Below are 16171 nucleotides of genomic sequence, written 5' to 3' on the forward strand. Positions count from 1 at the left end.
GTTAATAAATTAAATTAATAAGATTAATAGATATATTAATAAAATTAAGTCTAGTTTTAAAAGATATAATATATTAGAAACTAGCTATACTTTATTAGAGAAGAGTTATTATTTTTAGATTTTAATAATAAATATTTAAAATCTTAGTAACTCTTCTATTACTAAATTATATAATTAGAGTTTTAGCTCTTAATTAATAAATAATACTTTAATTTACTTAAAACTTTATATATTAGTAGTAGATAGTCTAAAGATAGATTATCTCGAAAAAAAAAAAGAGATTACTTAATAGATATTAAGCGATACGGGCGCTCGAAATTTCCTTAGTACCTATTATATAAAAAGTCTTGGTACCGATTGATAGGTACTATAGAGCAGGGTAGTAGGGCCTGGAGTGCACAGGATTCGGACGCAATGGCAAACACATCGACTCCAGCGAGCTCAACTGGGCTCCTGCCACCATCCCCGGAGCCCGAAGGCAGCAGCATGGCTAATAATTCAGGGAGAATCGGCTGGAACGAGGACAGACAAAGTGACAGAGCGGGCTATACACCATGTATTGAAGAACATGCTTGCGACGGCCAACTCGCGCGTTTATCGGATGGAGCAGGAAGCTCGGCAGTCGTCAGACAGGCCGGAAAGTTCGGTCTTTCCCAAGATTTTGAGCAAGGTCTCATTTGGTAAACGGCCAGGTAAATGATTGGACATATCTGGCTTCTTTCAAATGCCCGGGTCATATGCTAGTGCCGATCTCTTTGGTATAACGGATCCATCATCGGCGCAGAGAAGTCCCAGCTCAAACTACCGAAAACGCCGGTTGAGTCTGAAAGATCGCCTTCCATAATTGGTAATAACAAGGTTTGAGACCGGTCAAGGTTGGCGAATTGTGCGACGTCAATATCAAAATCGGCCTCAGTGTAGTCGGGAGATCGAAGAGGCCTGGTGGTGACATCTGTCTGTATATTGTTGTTCACAGGACTGTGAAGATGTAGGTATCTCTGAGGTATTTCCTTGAGGGCATTTTCTTCAGAATGGGTTCCATGTAACGATGGATGCTCCTGACCTCGCGGATTATCCAGTTTCTGTCGTTTTGGATGTTGAATATCCGTCTCAAGGATGCCGCTATCTTCAGCTACGGTAGGCGTTCGAAAGCCGAGTCGCCCTTCGGTTGGCGAAAAGTGATGGCTGATTGGAGACGTGGAATTATCAGACGTCAATGCGTTTACCAAGGCATCTATCGACATGTAGCACCGATGTGCATTTGGCCATCTCTTTTTCATACCCTGCAGCAGGGACATACACTGTTCCAAGTAACTAATCCCCGATATCAGCTGGCCACATCGCCAAAAGCAAGAGATAGGAAAACTGTTTTGCACTCACGGAAAAGCCTTCCAGACAGGGAACACCCTCAACTTACAAGCTAGAGCCAATACCAAGCCGGCGGTCCAGATACCGGCAGGCTAGCCTGCCCAAGGGAGGAAAAGGTTTTCTCTCATATGTTCTTGAGCAGCACTGAGCATGGCTCGACTCGCATTAATGCTGGTTTAAAGGCTTGAACGGCAGTCTGGATTCGTATGAGGTAGCGAGAGGAAAGGCCGGTTGATCAAGATGATCGCCTGGTGATAGAGAAACTTGAAAAAGGGACCCAAGCGGGGCTTGTATCGAATACCGTTCTGATCATCTTCAAGGTTATCAGGTAGAGAATTCCACCATTCATGAACTCGGGAAGTCAGTTCAAGAACGTTGTTTCGACTTATGACTCGGTGTCGAATCGCTTTGTGGAACAGCGAGAGAATTTGACTCACGATCTTGGACCACGCGACGAATTTGATGAACAGTACATCTTGGCCTCCCGTTTCTGAAACGACGGCTGAGGGGGTTTGGTCAAGCTCAGGAGAGGGTTGACCAGACTGAGCGATATTTTGGCCCCGCCCAAAGCTTTGATGGTTCAAAGGGAGATGAGCCAGCACCCGTTCCACCGAAACTGCCTGCTGACCCCGCGACTGCACGGGTCGGTGTAATTCGTTTGAACTAGGAGGGCAGATGTCAATGTCTGACTCCCCCAAGACAAAGGGCATCCCAAGTGCCTGACAGAGGAATCGATCAATTGCATAAGCGCTCCAGAAGATTCTCTTCCGCATGTCACGGTCGTGTAAAGACATGTGCAGAGAGCGCCATGGACAGCGATGAAACCCGGCGGCTATCAAAGCACGGAGAAGAAGTCCGCCAACGGTGGCTGCGTCTCGTAGCTCTATCCTCGACACAAGGTATAGCTGTATAGCTATTAAGGATTGTAAGGAAGCCATATTATGAGCCGTAGCGATGAAGCCCGCCCAAGTCAATAGGGTCATGCTTGAGCGGATTTGACATTCGGCAGGCAGCACCCCAGAATCGGTACTATTGCATATGGAGCTGATGTTAAATAGGCACTGATATGTGGCTATCTGAGAGAAAGCTTTCCTGAATGAGGACCCTTGTCTGGAGGAGTTGCTGTAGAGTGCTTCCAAACTATTGAGAAGTGACGGACCGTGCATGAAGGGAAGAAGAGGGTGCCAGGTACGAAAGTAGGTCTGGATCAATTCTCGTGCCAGCTGTTCATCCGGTGTAGAGCCCAGTCCTTGGTCTGGAATGCCGTAAATCGTCCTGGAAGCTGGAGCCGCGGTCCCTGGGAGAGGAGATGTTATATGCTGGTCATGCTGATTAGAGCTCTCAGAGACGAAAAAGTAGTCCTTCACAATATCCGGCTCTTGTGCGTCGTCGTCGTCTTCAGAAGGGATCTAACCAAAGGTTTGAAATACCGTGTTAATAAAGTAGACGCCGCTGGAGCTGCCCAAGAATTCACTCTAATCTGGATCCGATGCGGCCAATAAGCCAACGTCTGTGGGTTGTAACAAGATCCTATCGTTTGACATTACTGCAAGTTACTCAGACATGCGATAGCAAACCTTATTGATGCAGGCGACCGCACTGAGAGGCTATTGATGTATCGTCGTCGGCAGACTTCAGAATGCTGGAAGCGGATTAGCTGAAAGCACGCAATATCTGAAAAAGAATGGGCCCTTATTGTGCAAGAGCGGCCCATCAGTGCCAAAGTGCGCATAACTTCGATACCTACCTCTACCTGCGCTGTTGAGGGGCTCTTCTACATCATCAAGACAAATAGGTTGTGACTGAGCAACAAGGCTACCTATAGGGTGAGGCTATATTACGGACACCGCTACGAGGTACGAACTAAGCGTATGTGCGTGTTATGATATGAATTCCAAAGACCAAGGACTATGAAAAGAGTTGCGCTCGATAGCGCGAGTAAGTCTGGCACCGAGATAGTGCCAAGCCTTTGTCGTTGTCGGAGCACGTGCTAGTCACGTGGTGCCAATATTATGTACAGCATGATACCAGGTATTGGGTATATCAACCATACCATCCGTGACAAGAAGGAACAGATATAAGGGCCTGCTCGGCCTAAGCATTTCAAACCGACAACTAGCAAGTACCTAGGTAGATACGGTTTCGAGACCGCGATATGCCAGTTTAATTGATTCTTGGCGTATAACGTAATCGTTATGGAGAAGAAGTAAAATTACACAAAAAAGCTACTAGTAGGAAATTAGCATATAGCGATAAGTTATAACTCTATAGTCTCTCGAGAGCGACTCTAAAAAGTCACGCGGCGCCTCTAAATCGCCAAGTTTAACCGCTATTTTAAACTGCGTGTCCGATATGCAGTTTTATCTGTCGATTTGAAAAAGACGCTAACGCGGAGCTCGATTTTTACGCCTTTTATGGGCTTCTTCACATACGTGACGGACCGTGTGAATCGCGGTTACTCCTTGTCGGTTTGAAATGCTTGGGCCGAGCAGGCCCTAAGTGCAGGTTTGGAAGTGGGTTTTAGGTCCCCTTAATTGCCGAGGGCCAGCGGAGCATCCTTCTGCGGTCACACAGCCCGTGTAACCTTTAGGTGACCGTATTATGTAACAACCTAAAACCGAGAATTAATGGAGTATAAAGTATTAAAGAGGCGAGGTCAAGTCAGTAAAAGCGGCGTACTTCAAGTGACCTTATGACGGTGCTAGCCTATCAGGTAACCGTAACGTAAACTATCGATACGCGCTCCGGTCCAATAATATCCGACTCCTTATCACTCGACTACTAATGCCAAAACTCCTGCCTCTCAGTGCATTTCTCGACACAAGTTCCCAAGGTCCGTTTGCCGCCGTCGCAACACTACAGAATCAATCCAATGGACTGTAAAGAGACTCAACGACCATCTCGCTATTCCTTTTCTCGGCCCCGTTCGAGATATGGATGTGGCCCCTGTAAGAAACTTCGCAGGAAGTGCAGCGAAGAGAGACCATCTTGTGCGCGCTGCTTGGAGCTGAGTCTTCATTGTCAGTATACCGTCAAGCTTTCATGGGGAGGCAGAAACTTTAGGAAATCCAGATTTGGGCAGTGCTTAGATATAAGCATGACAAGAACAAGTCAGTTGAGATCTGCTTCTCTTCTCAGAATACCTGCCTGTTGACAATTTTCCTTGCTTAGCCACTCCTAATACCGGTTTCATCTACGGCGTCGATGGTGTGAACTCGTTGGTGATCGCATCTGCCGGACCTGACGCAAGCGAGGATAGTTCAGCAGAGTCAGACCAGGCCCAATCGCCCAAAGGTAAGTCTTTCAAGTATGGTCACCGACTGGACTGATTGATGGCTTGAAGTTTACCTGGCGAACCGTCATATCAAACCCGACCCACCAGGCATTCCTCTTCGTCGATATCAAGAGCTCCTCACACTTGATATGAATCCTTCTGATCGATTCTTGCTTGACCACTTTGTTAAACTGAGCTCAGTTTTTCTCTCTTCCCACGACAGTATCTGTCGTCGAGTTCTTACCGAGCTCGTCCCAATGTCGCTACAGACGCCACATCTCATGTGGTCGATACTTGCACTTGCCTGCCGGAGCTGTCTCAGTTCCGGTCTCTCCTCAATTATGGGCGCAGACACGGAGACCATGATGTTACAATTCTCCTCTTCCAGCTTCAGAAGTTTACAACAGGCCATCTCGACATCCCCCGAAAATGATTCTCTTGTTCCCACGACGCTTCTGTTGTGTCTCGGAGAGATATATGGCGGTCGGACACAGTCGAAAAGCTGGATCGTGCACCTCAAAGGCGCCAGAGCTCTGATGGCCGTTCGAGACTGGTCCATCTCCGAAGTTGCCAACGATCAACGCGAATCATCACTCCTATGGGGTAATTTGTTTTTAAGCATCACCATCCAAGCTTCATTGTGTTCAAACCTATGGGGGCATGACTGGCTTCGTACAGAGATGTTGACGACGTCGGGAGAACACTTTGTCGACGAACTTCTTGCTTTCAGCACAGAGCTCATTCCGATCTTGCTATCGATAGGTCAACTTGAACAGCAGCCTCGGCAGTCTCGTGTCCCACATGGAGAAGACCTATTACGAAAGCTCAATGCCATGATTGAACGTCATGAACGTGATCCGCCCCCTCTGAGGCGCGCCCTACATGCAAGCACACCTGAAGTCGAAGCTCATCAATTTGCCTTGTCAAGTGCAGCGTATCATTATGCAACGCAAATTCATATCTATCGGAGGTTGTTGGATCGACCTTCTGAGAGTTCAGGCCAGCGTTCACAATATCCTTCATTGCGCGGAGCAGATGGTCAAAGGCGAAGGAGGTCGTCCGTGGATCACTATGGTGATGCCGTTATTTACGGCAGGGTGCGAGGCCCATAGTCCTGAAAGCAGAGCAGCGGCTTCCGGATATCTCCAAGGGCTGGAGCAGTTGATTGGTGCTCAGAACATCCATCATGCACGGAGTGTTATGGAAAAGTCTTGGGACTTGAAAATGTTCGCGAAGGATTCATCATTGATGGTGCCTTCGATCTGGTCTCACACAGCAGGTAAGCCTCGATGCTGTCAAATGTGAGTGACCTTATGACCTGACCTCCCGAGTAGAATCGGGCTCTAGTTTCATAACCTTCTAGGGAAAATCTCTGGGCATGTTGAGGGAGGCAGAGACATCATTACCCATGACAGCCTGGCCGAGCAAGCGATCTATGCTATTCTCAATTCTGTCAATCTTCCAATTCTCGAAACCCATGTCTCTAAACACACTATGCACAACTTCCCTGCTGGGCACGCCGGCATCTTATCAATGTTCTGGAGTTGCACCTTCGTACATATGCAGCTACTTGAATGTCCGGAACGAATGTCAAGGCAAGAGCCAGAGATCAAGTCTTTTTGACAATCACTGGCTAGATGAAGATATCCGCTCCTCGAATTTCAACACACATGTCTGATCCTTCGGTCGTGACGCAATGATCTGATCGTCTATAGACATGTCTGCGGTGAACTGAGGAGACAGCCGGGTTGTGAACTTTCCATATATCTCCCGCAGTAAGGTTTTCATTTCCACCAGAGCCAAACTACAGCAGCATTAGTAATCAATTTCCCGTATGAAAAGAGGGAGGACGGGACAAACTTCTTTCCAATACAGCCTCTCCCTCCTGCAGAAAAGGCAAAAAAGAGCCGGTTTCTCTCCACCCTTTTCTCTTTTTCTAGCCATCGTTCAGGAATGAAAGCGTCAGGGTCGGGATATATGTCCGGATTAAGTCGGTGTAAAGAATATGCTTGACAGCTGACCGTCGTCCCTCCGGGGAGCTTGTACCCGGAAATGGTGCTGCCACCGACCGGTACGGATCGTGGTAAACTCATGGGCAAGGGCGGAAAGAGTCTCAGACCTTCCATGACGATTGCATCGAGATAGGGCAAGTCAGTGGCTTTGACGTGAGGGTTTTGCACAATCTCCTCGTATAGGGACTCTTGAATCTTCGCAGATCGGGGTAACGAAAGTTCGTGCATCAGGAAGCAAAGCCCGTCGCCCGTCGTGTCGATCCCAGCTGCCAAGTGGTCAAGGCATTCCGCAGCTATTTGGACGGTGTCCAGCTCGGTGGACTTGGCTTGCAGGCTGTGGACGAGTGAGGTTCCATTCAGCTGTGTATCTCGCGCTCGCTCGAGGATAAAATGTTTGGTCAAGGGCCACGGCGCAGGTCGGAAGATATTTGCAATCTTGTCAAGAGGAGGACAATATTGTTCCATCAGCTTTTCTAAAAAAAAAAAAGGTTAAAAGACCATTTCAGTCAGTGAATGAAGGGTGTCTCTTCTAGCGCTGGGAATAATTCTTACGCCTCAGGGTGTCATGGTATGAGAGCTCCTGCATCATCTTAAAGTCGTTCACATCGTCTAGTGTGTTCAAGCCTCTCGGGTTGGCAAGAAAGTGTGACGCGCAGTCAACAGCGTAACAATGAAGCGTGACCTTCAGACTCTTCAGTTAGAACGATAGCCTTAAAAAGTTGGGGAGGGTTTGCTTCCGCACATAGACATCCAGACAGCAATCTGTCGACGACTTGATCTTTTGCAACACTTTTGCTGCGCGAACTTGGATCCCATCCAAAACGTCAGGACAAAGGACGTTTGTCATCGAGTATCTTTCAGCAAATATCTTCTTCTGTCGTGCGTGCTGTAGACAATGATTAACTCTCTCGAATTGTTGATTCATAATAGAGGTAGACATACATCGTTCCTTTTCAGCATGGAAAACATGGTCCTATCACGACATTGGTCAAACACAGCTCAGATATTGCGAATTTGTAATGTATCAATCAACATACCGACAGTTGTACTGCATGAAAAGGTCGTAGAAGCTCGCCTTGTCATAACCACTTCCCCCACTCTGGTATATTTCCTTCATTCCGTCCAAATTGGCGAACGATACTTCATTCGGATTCAATCGAACCACGGGTCCGTACACCTTGTGGAGGTGATGAATCCACAACCGTCTACGGCGAGTAAATTCATAGTACTTCTGCACTAGACTTGTGACATTTGAGTACCACGGGCCCGGCACTTGTGTCCTGTAGACCAAAATGGTGCGAATTGTGACATAGAGCAGCCATGCGCAGAGCACAATCGGAACTGCGCCCATGTTTGTAGCAATGCCGGAATCTGGACGGCTGCCTTGCTACAAGATAGTGTTCGAAGTGAGTTTATCGAAGTAGATATGTATTCTGGCGGCCACAGTTGAGAGCAGGCCATGCATGGCGGGGATGATAAGCCCTCGCACACACGCCAACGGGCAGGAAAGGGGAGATAAGTCGTGAACAGGTGAAGGGCGCAACCACTACCTGTTTGGGAAGGTTCAGGAGGCCATGTGTCTGATCCTGAAGCCGTACTCCGTATCCACCTGATATGCCGCTTCAAGCTCGGGACTAGACCCCGCGCTGAGAAAACGTTGCGGAAAGCTGCCAGAAGGAGAGCCCACATTCAGGACGTTCCAAAGTCTTGATTTGCTGTGGCCACGTCTCTTTGGGGCGACGAGGATCAACTTTGTAATGACCTAGTTGTTGACTGTGGAATTACAGTTTGTACTACTGTCAGGTACCTACCAGGTAACTTAGGTTGGTACCCGACGTTGCAGATTCTAGAACCAGAGAGAGACATGAGGCTATTGATTAGCCATGAAAATGACAAATCGCACTGCCAGGAAGATCGTTCGCCCTCACAGATTGTAAGTAGCAGCATCACTTCTTATCAGCCTAGACTTGCTGTCTTTGTGTCAATATCATTAACACCGCACCTGACCAACAGATGATAATAATCACTCACCTTCTTTTTGGCAACCTAGGTTACTCCGATCGTCGCTCGGTTAGAAAATGTCAAGCCTTCTTTCCACTCGCGTAGGTATGCGCTGGATTCCAGGAGAGAAGAATGAGCCGACGGACACAATGGTCATGAACCTGGGCGGCTGGTTCATTGACCTTCGAATCGTCAAGGACAACGGGTCGATCGACTGGGCCATGGCTGGGCAGAGGCAGACACTATCAGAAGCACCATGTGAGTAATTGATCATCTTGCAATTCCGCTTGTCCAGATTCAGCTACTGGCGACTATTTTTGATGGCGATTATGCTACAGACTGGCCAACGTTTAACGTTTGGAACAGTAACCTTCAAGTGGACTCATTGGATCGATTCTCGAGGATCCACGGAGCCGGACATCGGCTGTTTCCAGCCTGGATCTCTAGCCACCGACAGCATCGAGACAGGTAGCATGGTCAACCCCGAAACTGGGCTTTTGACGCCCTATGAGGAAACCTGGCGGTCTCTGGTCCCGGTCGGCAGAGAAAACTTTCCCAAAGCATGGATATTGCGAAGTGAGGACGGAAAGACCTTTCTAGGGAAGATTGGAGGTAATTTTATTGGCCTCCAAGGCGGAGAAGGCCCCGGCAGTTCTCTGGGTTTCTGTGCGACACGAGAGAGCTGGGACAAAACGCGAAACTCCTGGGCCACATTGTACCAGACTGGGGAGTGGTCGGGTTTAGAGAGCCTGCCCTGTATGAGTTCTTACTTTCACGGGGTAAAAGGTCGACTGGAATGGGAGGGGACATGTAAAGATGGCGACACGGTGGAAGCGTTCGGAAAAACTTATATCGTCTGTGCTATCGAAGAGCTCGGCAAAGATACGACTAACGTCTGAAGGGTCCACAACGCTGTAGATGCGTTTGCTGCGTCTTTCGGGGGTGGATGTTGTTTTCCATAGTCATAGACATCAGACGGTGTTAATGGTCACAACCTTGAACCCTCCGAAGGCTTCGCAGTCCATCTCGAGCAAGATAGATTGCAGATTTTCTGGGATGATGTCTAACTTAGCTTAGCATGACAGGGATTGATTTAGCCGATTCGGGAAGGTTGAGGAGGTGGTTGGTGGAGACTTGGTTTGATAGACAAGACTCCGCTTTCATCCACAAATCAGAATCTGGCCCAAAAGAAGTGCGCTAATAATCCCTGTAAACCCTGGGAGACTATTCGGTTCCATGTGTGCAGCTTTCTCAACCATGGGCCCAACGCCCGAAGTTCGGTGCATAAATAATAGTACTTAGTAAAGTAAAGTATGCTTCTCGTCTCGAACCATATAAGCTGTGTAAGCCAGGGCTCGAAGAAAGAGCCACGCAAGCCCGGACTGCTCTGACTGAGTGTTCTTGCTCTTGATTGTTAAGGAAGAGAAGTTCTCGTTCTTTGACACACTTTTCGGTCGCAACATGTACACTCCATCCCTTGTCGCCCTGGCCTGTGCCAGCTGTGCCGTTGCCCATAGTTATCATGGCCAGACGACGATGCAAGGGCCTCACCAGTCTCTTTGGTATAACACAATACCAGGGGACTCAAGTAAACAGGTACGAGGAGCTCCAGCCGCCACAGAATTGAGAATTCTTGCTGAACCCCCGGTCCAGGCCGACTCAGTCTTCAGTGGGATCTCAACATTCGCCCGCTTACCGTATTTCCCGTGCCTGGCCAGCGATGATGAAAAGTTTGACATCGCATTCATAGGTGAGGAAAGCAGCAACCCTGGTGAGCACTGAGCAGCACAATCGCTAATGACGGCCAGGTGCACCTTTCGATACTGGGACCTCTTATCGACCAGGAGCACGGTTTGGTCCCAACGGCATCAGACAAGGTACTACTAGACTCGTTCCTTTTATTATCTCCTATGAGACCAATAGCTGACATATGTCTTGTAGGCTCCCGGAAACTGGGATTCACAGGTGGTTATAATGTGTAGGAACGATGGATGATGTATTATCTCCACCGAACTAATCGAACGTCAGGCCTCTGAATTCCAACCCGTTTGACAATTGGGGCAAGATTCTCGACTGCGGAGATATCCCCGTCACATCCTACGACAACGAATACGCGCTTCAGCAGATCGAACAGGCACATAATTTGCTCCTGAATCGAGCGCCTGCCACTATGGCGCGGGAACCAGGAGTCAGCAAGTCCGGCCGCACCCTTCCTCGTATCATTACTTTGGGCGGTGACCACACGATTACGCTCCCGCTGCTTCGCAGTATGAACGAAGCGTATGGTCCGATCTCTGTTATCCATTTCGATTCGCACCTGGATACATGGAAGCCCAAAGTCTTTGGTGGTGCTCCTTCTAAACAAGCGGCCATCAACCACGGCACCTATTTCTACTGGGCATTCCAAGAAGGGTAAGGAGTTTCCAATGATAACTCGAAGTTGAGGTACTTTTCTGACTCCGATTGATATAGTCTTCTCGCCAATGACACCAATATCCACGCCGGTATTCGTACCACACTCTCTGGGCTTTCTGACTACGAAAACGATGGATATTGTGGTTTTACGCGAGTGGAGGCCCGCGAGATAGATACTCTGGGGACGCAAGGCGTCGTTGACAAAATCAAGGCGCGTGTAGGCACCAAAAATCCCGTCTATCTCTCCATCGATATTGACACCCTGGATCCCGCGTTCGCACCAGCTACTGGTACGCCCGAAACCGGCGGATGGTCGACGCGCGAATTCAGAGAAATTATTCGCGGCCTTGAAGGCGTGAATTTGGTGGCAGCCGACCTGGTGGAAGTTGCTCCTGCGTACGACACCAATGCCGAGCTGACTACAATGGCAGCGGCAGATGTTCTGTATGAGGTGTTGACATTGATGGTGAAGAGGGGCCCGTTGACGGCGCAAGCTGCCGATATGTGGGAGCAAAAGTATGGGAAGATGATTGCAGGAGGAGATGGGGAGGACAGAATTCACGTGCTTGAAAATGTGATGGAAAAGAAGTAGAAGACATGACTGAAGGACAGGGTGTTGGTAGAATCTTTGGAGGCAAGTTCTATGTCAAAGAACCTTCCTCTGTGTTTTCCGGTACAGAAATGTCTCGATGATAAGCCAAAACCGGTCCATCGACAATACGTAGGTCTGGAATTTAGAGAAGACTCGTCTGACCCCGTTTCCTGATTCCCAATCCAGGTCGTTAAGCAAGAGGATACCAGGTATTCGGTAACTGACCCGCACGGGTAAACAATATTCCAGAATCGCCATCTGTCAAGTGGGGCGGAATGTGAGGAAAAATGCCTACTGTACTAACTTACCAACCCCGAATGGGAAACTAGAGGAGGAGCGGCGATGGACCTCCAAGGTCAGAAAAGTCATTTGCCGAACTTAATATAAAGATCCGGATAGATGGCGGCTCGTGGGCGCCGTTGGGCAAATGACAATAGATTGGCTTATCTCGGGAGTCTGGCTCCACCTTACAGTAGCTAAATTTGTGACCTGCGGAGTACCCAGTACTAGTTAGTTCTGGCCATTTTATGGTTGAATGGCCCGAAGAACCTCAGGATGACTGGAATCATCACATTTGATGTCGATAAACGGTGTCGAAACACACCGTCATTTCCGAAGGACACCGTAATGATACCAACTGCGATTTAGGAAGGGATGCCCATGATAAGGAAGTATACCCTACGCAGACACATTGATACTTGTGAAGGCAAGATTGACCTCTCTCTTATCTTTTCCTTTAAGACAAGGTCATCGCTTTCTATAAAGCTGGCTGAATGCCTGCTCTTTCTCAAGGTGGTGTCGCTCGTTGATTCGACCATTGTATCCTTTACCATTACCCTGCTCGTCCCAGTCGTTGTTACACACACCCATGGCGGGAATCAATGAAAAGCAAAAAGTGCCTCTTGGTGGTCAGGAGGTCATGATTCAATCCCTGACAAAAGAACCCACCGACTTTGCTACGGCGAAGGAGACGGACGCATCAAATCAACCTAGAAGGGCCGTTGTCACCAGGAACGGCTTTCGTGTCCATCCCCAACCCACTTCGGATCCTCTTGATCCCCTGAACTGGACCATTTTCCAAAAGCATTGCATCGTGGCGGTGGTCATGCTCAAGTGCGCCCCCTCCGCCCACCTACTATCCGCTACCAAGTTCTCAATGAAGCTAACACATTCGTTCAAAAGATATTTTCTCCTTACCTATCTCACGACAACAACCATCGCTAGCTTTACGGAACTGCAGGAACAGTACAATATTTCTTATGCGCAAACCAACTGGACGATCGCCATTCCCGCATTGGGTATCGCACTAGGCCCGCTCATTTTCTCACCCATCGCCGATACGATCGGACGCCGGATCGTTTTTATTGTCGGAACAACAATTCTACTCGTTTCAACAATCGGTGCGGCCAAGGCTCAAACATACAGTACCTACATGGCCGCTCGTGCTTTCCAAGGGCTTGGTGCCGCTCCAGCATCCACCGTCGGTTTGGCTATTATTAATGATATGTTTTACGACCACGAGCGAGGCCAGAAGATCGGGCTTTGGGTCCTTGCTATCGATACTGGATTACTCGTCGGTCCGATCATCGGCGGCTTTATGAATATCGTTTCGGCGGAATGGGTCCAGTGGCTTATGGCTATTTTTATCGGCGTTCTCCTTATCCTCGAGCTATGCTTCATGCCAGAGACACTTTACCCGCGAAACTATATGCTTTCGAAAAGCCCCGCGGCTCCTGTATTATCTGGTGCAGGCGACCCCACGGATCTTGAACTTGAAGCCTTCAAATCTTCTCGACATCAGACAGACGATGCTGACGCCGACACTCCGGATCTGCCGCGGACCAAGAAACTTCCATTCATCAATCTAAGACCGATCCCAGGGATTCGTCATCCTCAGCTATGGCACTCCACGTTCCGATTTCTCCTGACGTTCAAAATGCTTACGGTTTTCATTGCAGTGTTCATATACTGCTTCCTCTGGTATTGGTGGATGTTAAGTATCCTGACCATGTTACCAGCTGCATATCCGAACTATAAGCCACAAATACAAGGGCTGCTGTTTATCGGACTACTCCTTGGAACTTTATTCGCCGAATTTGTCCTGGGTGGACAGCTCAGTGACTATGTCTATATGAAACTGGCGAAGAGAAATAATCATACCCGGATTCCTGAAATGCGACTATGGTTGATCTATCCCGGCGCTATACTGACTGCAACCGGACTTATCGTTTGGGGTATCAGCATCGACAAGGGATATCACTGGATCGTGGGACAAGTGGCCTTCTTCCTCTTCGCAGCAGGTATCCAGATCGGTAATACCGTGGTTTGCACCTATATCGTCGATTGCTATCCCTTGCAGAGTATGAGCATGGTTACCTTTTACGCCGTATGTATCAACATGTCGGCTTTCATTGAACCGGTAAGTATTGTGTGCCCTGCGCACAGCCTGCTCTCGTATCACGTACCACGTACTGACAGACTCATAGTTTTTTATCTCACCTTGGCAAGTTGCCTCGGGCTGGACTTGGTGCTTCGCGGCACAGGGTTTGATCGTCTTGTTCGGCGCGCTTCCTATTTTCGCTCTCCTTCATCGTTATGGCGGGAAAATCAGGTTGATAAGTGGTGTACCAGCTTGGGTCAATCCAGAGTTCGATGCAGCTCTTTGAGCCAATAGTACTAGTATCTCCTTATGATCGACCGATCGATCAAGCCGCCATTTTCAATACTATAGTATGGTTTCCTTGTCTGTACCAGCGAGGATGGCGCCATACTTCGGCCTGGTCAATGCAAACATATATGTCTCTCCTGCGGAATCTTGAAGCATACAGTAGTACCTTTATGCTTAGTTATCGGTATACGCCTAGGGGAACTCGAACTGCTGTAACACCAATTAGTTCTTTGTACTTGTACTTGGATTCCGGAAGTAAGGCTCTACTGTACCTTGTCCATGTCCTTTTCTCAATACTAGCATAGATCATAAGGTGTAGACCAATTCTTTGCCGCTGACTTGGCTCCTCCAGCTCCGTCCAATCCCGTCCCAGTTTAGCCGCTGTGCTTTGATACGGCCTTGGGTACTCGGGCACTACTCATAGCCTGCTGTGATCTTCGTGAAGGTAGTGTCTCAATCTCGGAATCAGGTCCAGAGCATTGCGATAGTAGATTTTCGCCCTCGTGTCTTGGTCCGTAGGGCGTGATTCGAGGTCAACTCGAAAGTTCGAGGCACTGGTCTGAGGAGCATAGGGAAAGTCAGAACCTGTACGGAGAGTGTGAGTCAGTCAAAAGGTAAAGTAGTACGATTGGAGGCCAAAATGCCGTACCGTATAGGATGTGGTCGGACGCGACCACCTTCAGCAACAGATCAAGTCCCTGATGAGAACTTGAAAGGGCAATGTCAAAGTAGAAGGATAGAAAGTCCCTGATCATGTCATTAGGTGATGCCGTTGCCGATCTGAACCCGAGAAAGATCACGACGCCAGTTTGACACCCGGGGGACTATCCACGGCAGCGTTCCGCCCGCATGAGCGAGAATGACATTGCAGCGAGGATAACGCTGGCGGTTTTGCGACATGAGGAGATCCATGGCGGTTCGGGTGGTTTCGTGAGGATAGTCCACCGCCGGCTGTTTCAAGTTTTCATTGACCCTTTTCGTGTCGACAGGGTGTGTGCGAAGGACGAACACCACGGTGGCGCGGGCGTTGAGGGCTTCCAAATGGGTTCGAACGCTTTGTGACCCAGATAGTAATTGCCGTCACCGCACCGGGTGAATAAGGTGATACCGTCTGCGTGCAGAACGTCGAGCGAGCCTTCTGTGTCCAGCAGATTGGGCATGGCGGCGAAGAAGCCAAATCGAGAGGGACGCTGGTCTCGGATTTGGGCATAGAAATCATTCGCCTAACAGGCCAGGGTCCGAGAGCCTTGGTTGGACCGCGCGATAGGAGCTCCGGGAGAGGTCAGCGAAAGAATGGCCACCGAGGCTGCATTCCTGTCAAACGATGCCTCGCTGGCTTCAAGACTCCATTCGGGAACGGGATAGCCTGAAGGGGCACCCCCTGCGGCCTCAACAGCTGCGGCACGTCAGCACTGGTGTCTCCATACCCCTCCAGCCATCTTGTATCATGAGCCTTACCTACCTTTGGCATAGAAAGACGGGACAAAAGGATGATGAGTATCAATCATCGTCTTTCAGAACACTGGCCTGAGCGAGAGTTGAGCAAAGGTCGACACCATCAAATCAACCAAGAGAGCATTGGACCTGGACCGCACATGTCTTTGTAACCCTGCCTTCTTGCCTCCAAGACTAGCGACGTAGCCTTCAGCTCCCTAGTCCAATGTGGTAAACGATCCCAGGTTCCCACTCATGCACATCCCAGAATGATCCCGAAGACAGCCCAGATGATCGAATTCGGAACCTCTTTTTCCAACCACTGATCCCTCCGACTCTTGGGAAACGAGAGATGGTTGATTCCGCTCACTCCATGCAATCAAGCATCTTTCGATGTGTGGGGTATT

The 16171-nt window shown here is 48.9% G+C and overlaps 8 protein-coding genes across 9 annotated transcripts; 4 read left to right on the plus strand and 4 right to left on the minus strand.

Moving 5' to 3' along the window:
* Nucleotides 1-305: 305 nt before the first annotated feature.
* HMPREF1120_04346 lies at nucleotides 306-3128 on the minus strand. Of its 2 annotated transcripts, XM_009158472.1 has the most exons (3): nucleotides 1806-3128; nucleotides 1381-1720; nucleotides 306-1314 (listed from the first exon to the last, which is right to left on the minus strand). In XM_009158472.1, the coding sequence occupies exons 1-2, from the start codon at nucleotides 2532-2534 to the stop codon at nucleotides 1604-1606; spliced, it is 846 nt and encodes a 281-aa protein (XP_009156720.1). In that variant the 5' UTR covers nucleotides 2535-3128; the 3' UTR covers nucleotides 306-1314; nucleotides 1381-1603. The 2 variants fall into 2 exon arrangements, with proteins under 2 accessions (XP_009156720.1, XP_009156719.1); XM_009158471.1 differs by having other exon boundaries at nucleotides 1381-3128.
* Nucleotides 3129-4163: 1035 nt separating this feature from the next.
* Nucleotides 4164-7233, plus strand: HMPREF1120_04347 (uncharacterized protein). The gene is made up of 4 exons (XM_009158473.1): nucleotides 4164-4478; nucleotides 4540-4662; nucleotides 4712-5921; nucleotides 5977-7233. The coding sequence occupies exons 1-3, from the start codon at nucleotides 4241-4243 to the stop codon at nucleotides 5752-5754; spliced, it is 1404 nt and encodes a 467-aa protein (XP_009156721.1). The 5' UTR covers nucleotides 4164-4240; the 3' UTR covers nucleotides 5755-5921; nucleotides 5977-7233.
* HMPREF1120_04348 (cytochrome P450 monooxygenase) lies at nucleotides 6269-8005 on the minus strand (the record flags this gene model as incomplete). The annotated part of the gene is made up of 6 exons (XM_009158474.1): nucleotides 6269-6446; nucleotides 6503-7127; nucleotides 7207-7336; nucleotides 7397-7540; nucleotides 7597-7627; nucleotides 7692-8005. 6 exons carry the CDS (start codon nucleotides 8003-8005, stop codon nucleotides 6269-6271), a joined length of 1422 nt encoding a protein of 473 aa, XP_009156722.1.
* Nucleotides 8006-8670: 665 nt separating this feature from the next.
* On the plus strand, nucleotides 8671-9565 carry HMPREF1120_04349 (uncharacterized protein). Its single transcript, XM_009158475.1, has 2 exons — nucleotides 8671-8913; nucleotides 9022-9565. Exons 1-2 carry the CDS (start codon nucleotides 8733-8735, stop codon nucleotides 9552-9554), a joined length of 714 nt encoding a protein of 237 aa, XP_009156723.1. The 5' UTR covers nucleotides 8671-8732; the 3' UTR covers nucleotides 9555-9565.
* Nucleotides 9566-9923: 358 nt separating this feature from the next.
* Nucleotides 9924-11662, plus strand: HMPREF1120_04350 (agmatinase; the record flags this gene model as incomplete). Its single annotated transcript, XM_009158476.1, has 6 exons — nucleotides 9924-10251; nucleotides 10309-10405; nucleotides 10464-10532; nucleotides 10597-10633; nucleotides 10684-11067; nucleotides 11128-11662. The coding sequence occupies exons 1-6, from the start codon at nucleotides 10117-10119 to the stop codon at nucleotides 11660-11662; spliced, it is 1257 nt and encodes a 418-aa protein (XP_009156724.1). The 5' UTR covers nucleotides 9924-10116.
* Nucleotides 11663-12208: 546 nt separating this feature from the next.
* Nucleotides 12209-14609, plus strand: HMPREF1120_04351 (MFS transporter, DHA1 family, multidrug resistance protein). The gene is made up of 3 exons (XM_009158477.1): nucleotides 12209-12775; nucleotides 12845-14081; nucleotides 14149-14609. The coding sequence occupies exons 1-3, from the start codon at nucleotides 12531-12533 to the stop codon at nucleotides 14326-14328; spliced, it is 1662 nt and encodes a 553-aa protein (XP_009156725.1). The 5' UTR covers nucleotides 12209-12530; the 3' UTR covers nucleotides 14329-14609.
* Nucleotides 14610-14748: 139 nt separating this feature from the next.
* On the minus strand, nucleotides 14749-15085 carry HMPREF1120_04352 (uncharacterized protein; the record flags this gene model as incomplete). The annotated part of the gene is made up of 2 exons (XM_009158478.1): nucleotides 14749-14915; nucleotides 14980-15085. 2 exons carry the CDS (start codon nucleotides 15083-15085, stop codon nucleotides 14749-14751), a joined length of 273 nt encoding a protein of 90 aa, XP_009156726.1.
* A 468-nt stretch (nucleotides 15086-15553) lies between these two features.
* On the minus strand, nucleotides 15554-15838 carry HMPREF1120_04353 (uncharacterized protein; the record flags this gene model as incomplete). Its single annotated transcript, XM_009158479.1, has 2 exons — nucleotides 15554-15726; nucleotides 15793-15838. 2 exons carry the CDS (start codon nucleotides 15836-15838, stop codon nucleotides 15554-15556), a joined length of 219 nt encoding a protein of 72 aa, XP_009156727.1.
* Between the last annotated feature and the right edge of the window lie 333 nt (nucleotides 15839-16171).

Source organism: Exophiala dermatitidis, assembly GCF_000230625.1.
Source record: "Exophiala dermatitidis NIH/UT8656 unplaced genomic scaffold supercont1.4, whole genome shotgun sequence".
NCBI lineage: Eukaryota > Fungi > Ascomycota > Eurotiomycetes > Chaetothyriales > Herpotrichiellaceae > Exophiala > Exophiala dermatitidis.

Bases quoted from the DNA above. Each gene is read 5' to 3' on its own strand.
- HMPREF1120_04349 (XM_009158475.1), top strand. From the start codon at position 8,733: ATGTCAAGCCTTCTTTCCACTCGCGTAGGTATGCGCTGGATTCCAGGA. The intron at 8,914-9,021 runs GTGAGTAATTGA...CGTTTGGAACAG, and splicing joins GACACTATCAGAAGCACCAT to TAACCTTCAAGTGGACTCAT.
- HMPREF1120_04346 (XM_009158471.1), bottom strand. From the start codon at position 2,534: ATGCACGGTCCGTCACTTCTCAATAGTTTGGAAGCACTCTACAGCAAC.
- HMPREF1120_04347 (XM_009158473.1), top strand. From the start codon at position 4,241: ATGGACTGTAAAGAGACTCAACGACCATCTCGCTATTCCTTTTCTCGG. The intron at 4,479-4,539 runs GTCAGTTGAGAT...TTCCTTGCTTAG, and splicing joins TATAAGCATGACAAGAACAA to CCACTCCTAATACCGGTTTC. The intron at 4,663-4,711 runs GTAAGTCTTTCA...GATGGCTTGAAG, and splicing joins CCAGGCCCAATCGCCCAAAG to TTTACCTGGCGAACCGTCAT.
- HMPREF1120_04351 (XM_009158477.1), top strand. From the start codon at position 12,531: ATGGCGGGAATCAATGAAAAGCAAAAAGTGCCTCTTGGTGGTCAGGAG. The intron at 12,776-12,844 runs GTGCGCCCCCTC...TTCGTTCAAAAG, and splicing joins GTGGCGGTGGTCATGCTCAA to ATATTTTCTCCTTACCTATC. The intron at 14,082-14,148 runs GTAAGTATTGTG...ACAGACTCATAG, and splicing joins TGTCGGCTTTCATTGAACCG to TTTTTTATCTCACCTTGGCA.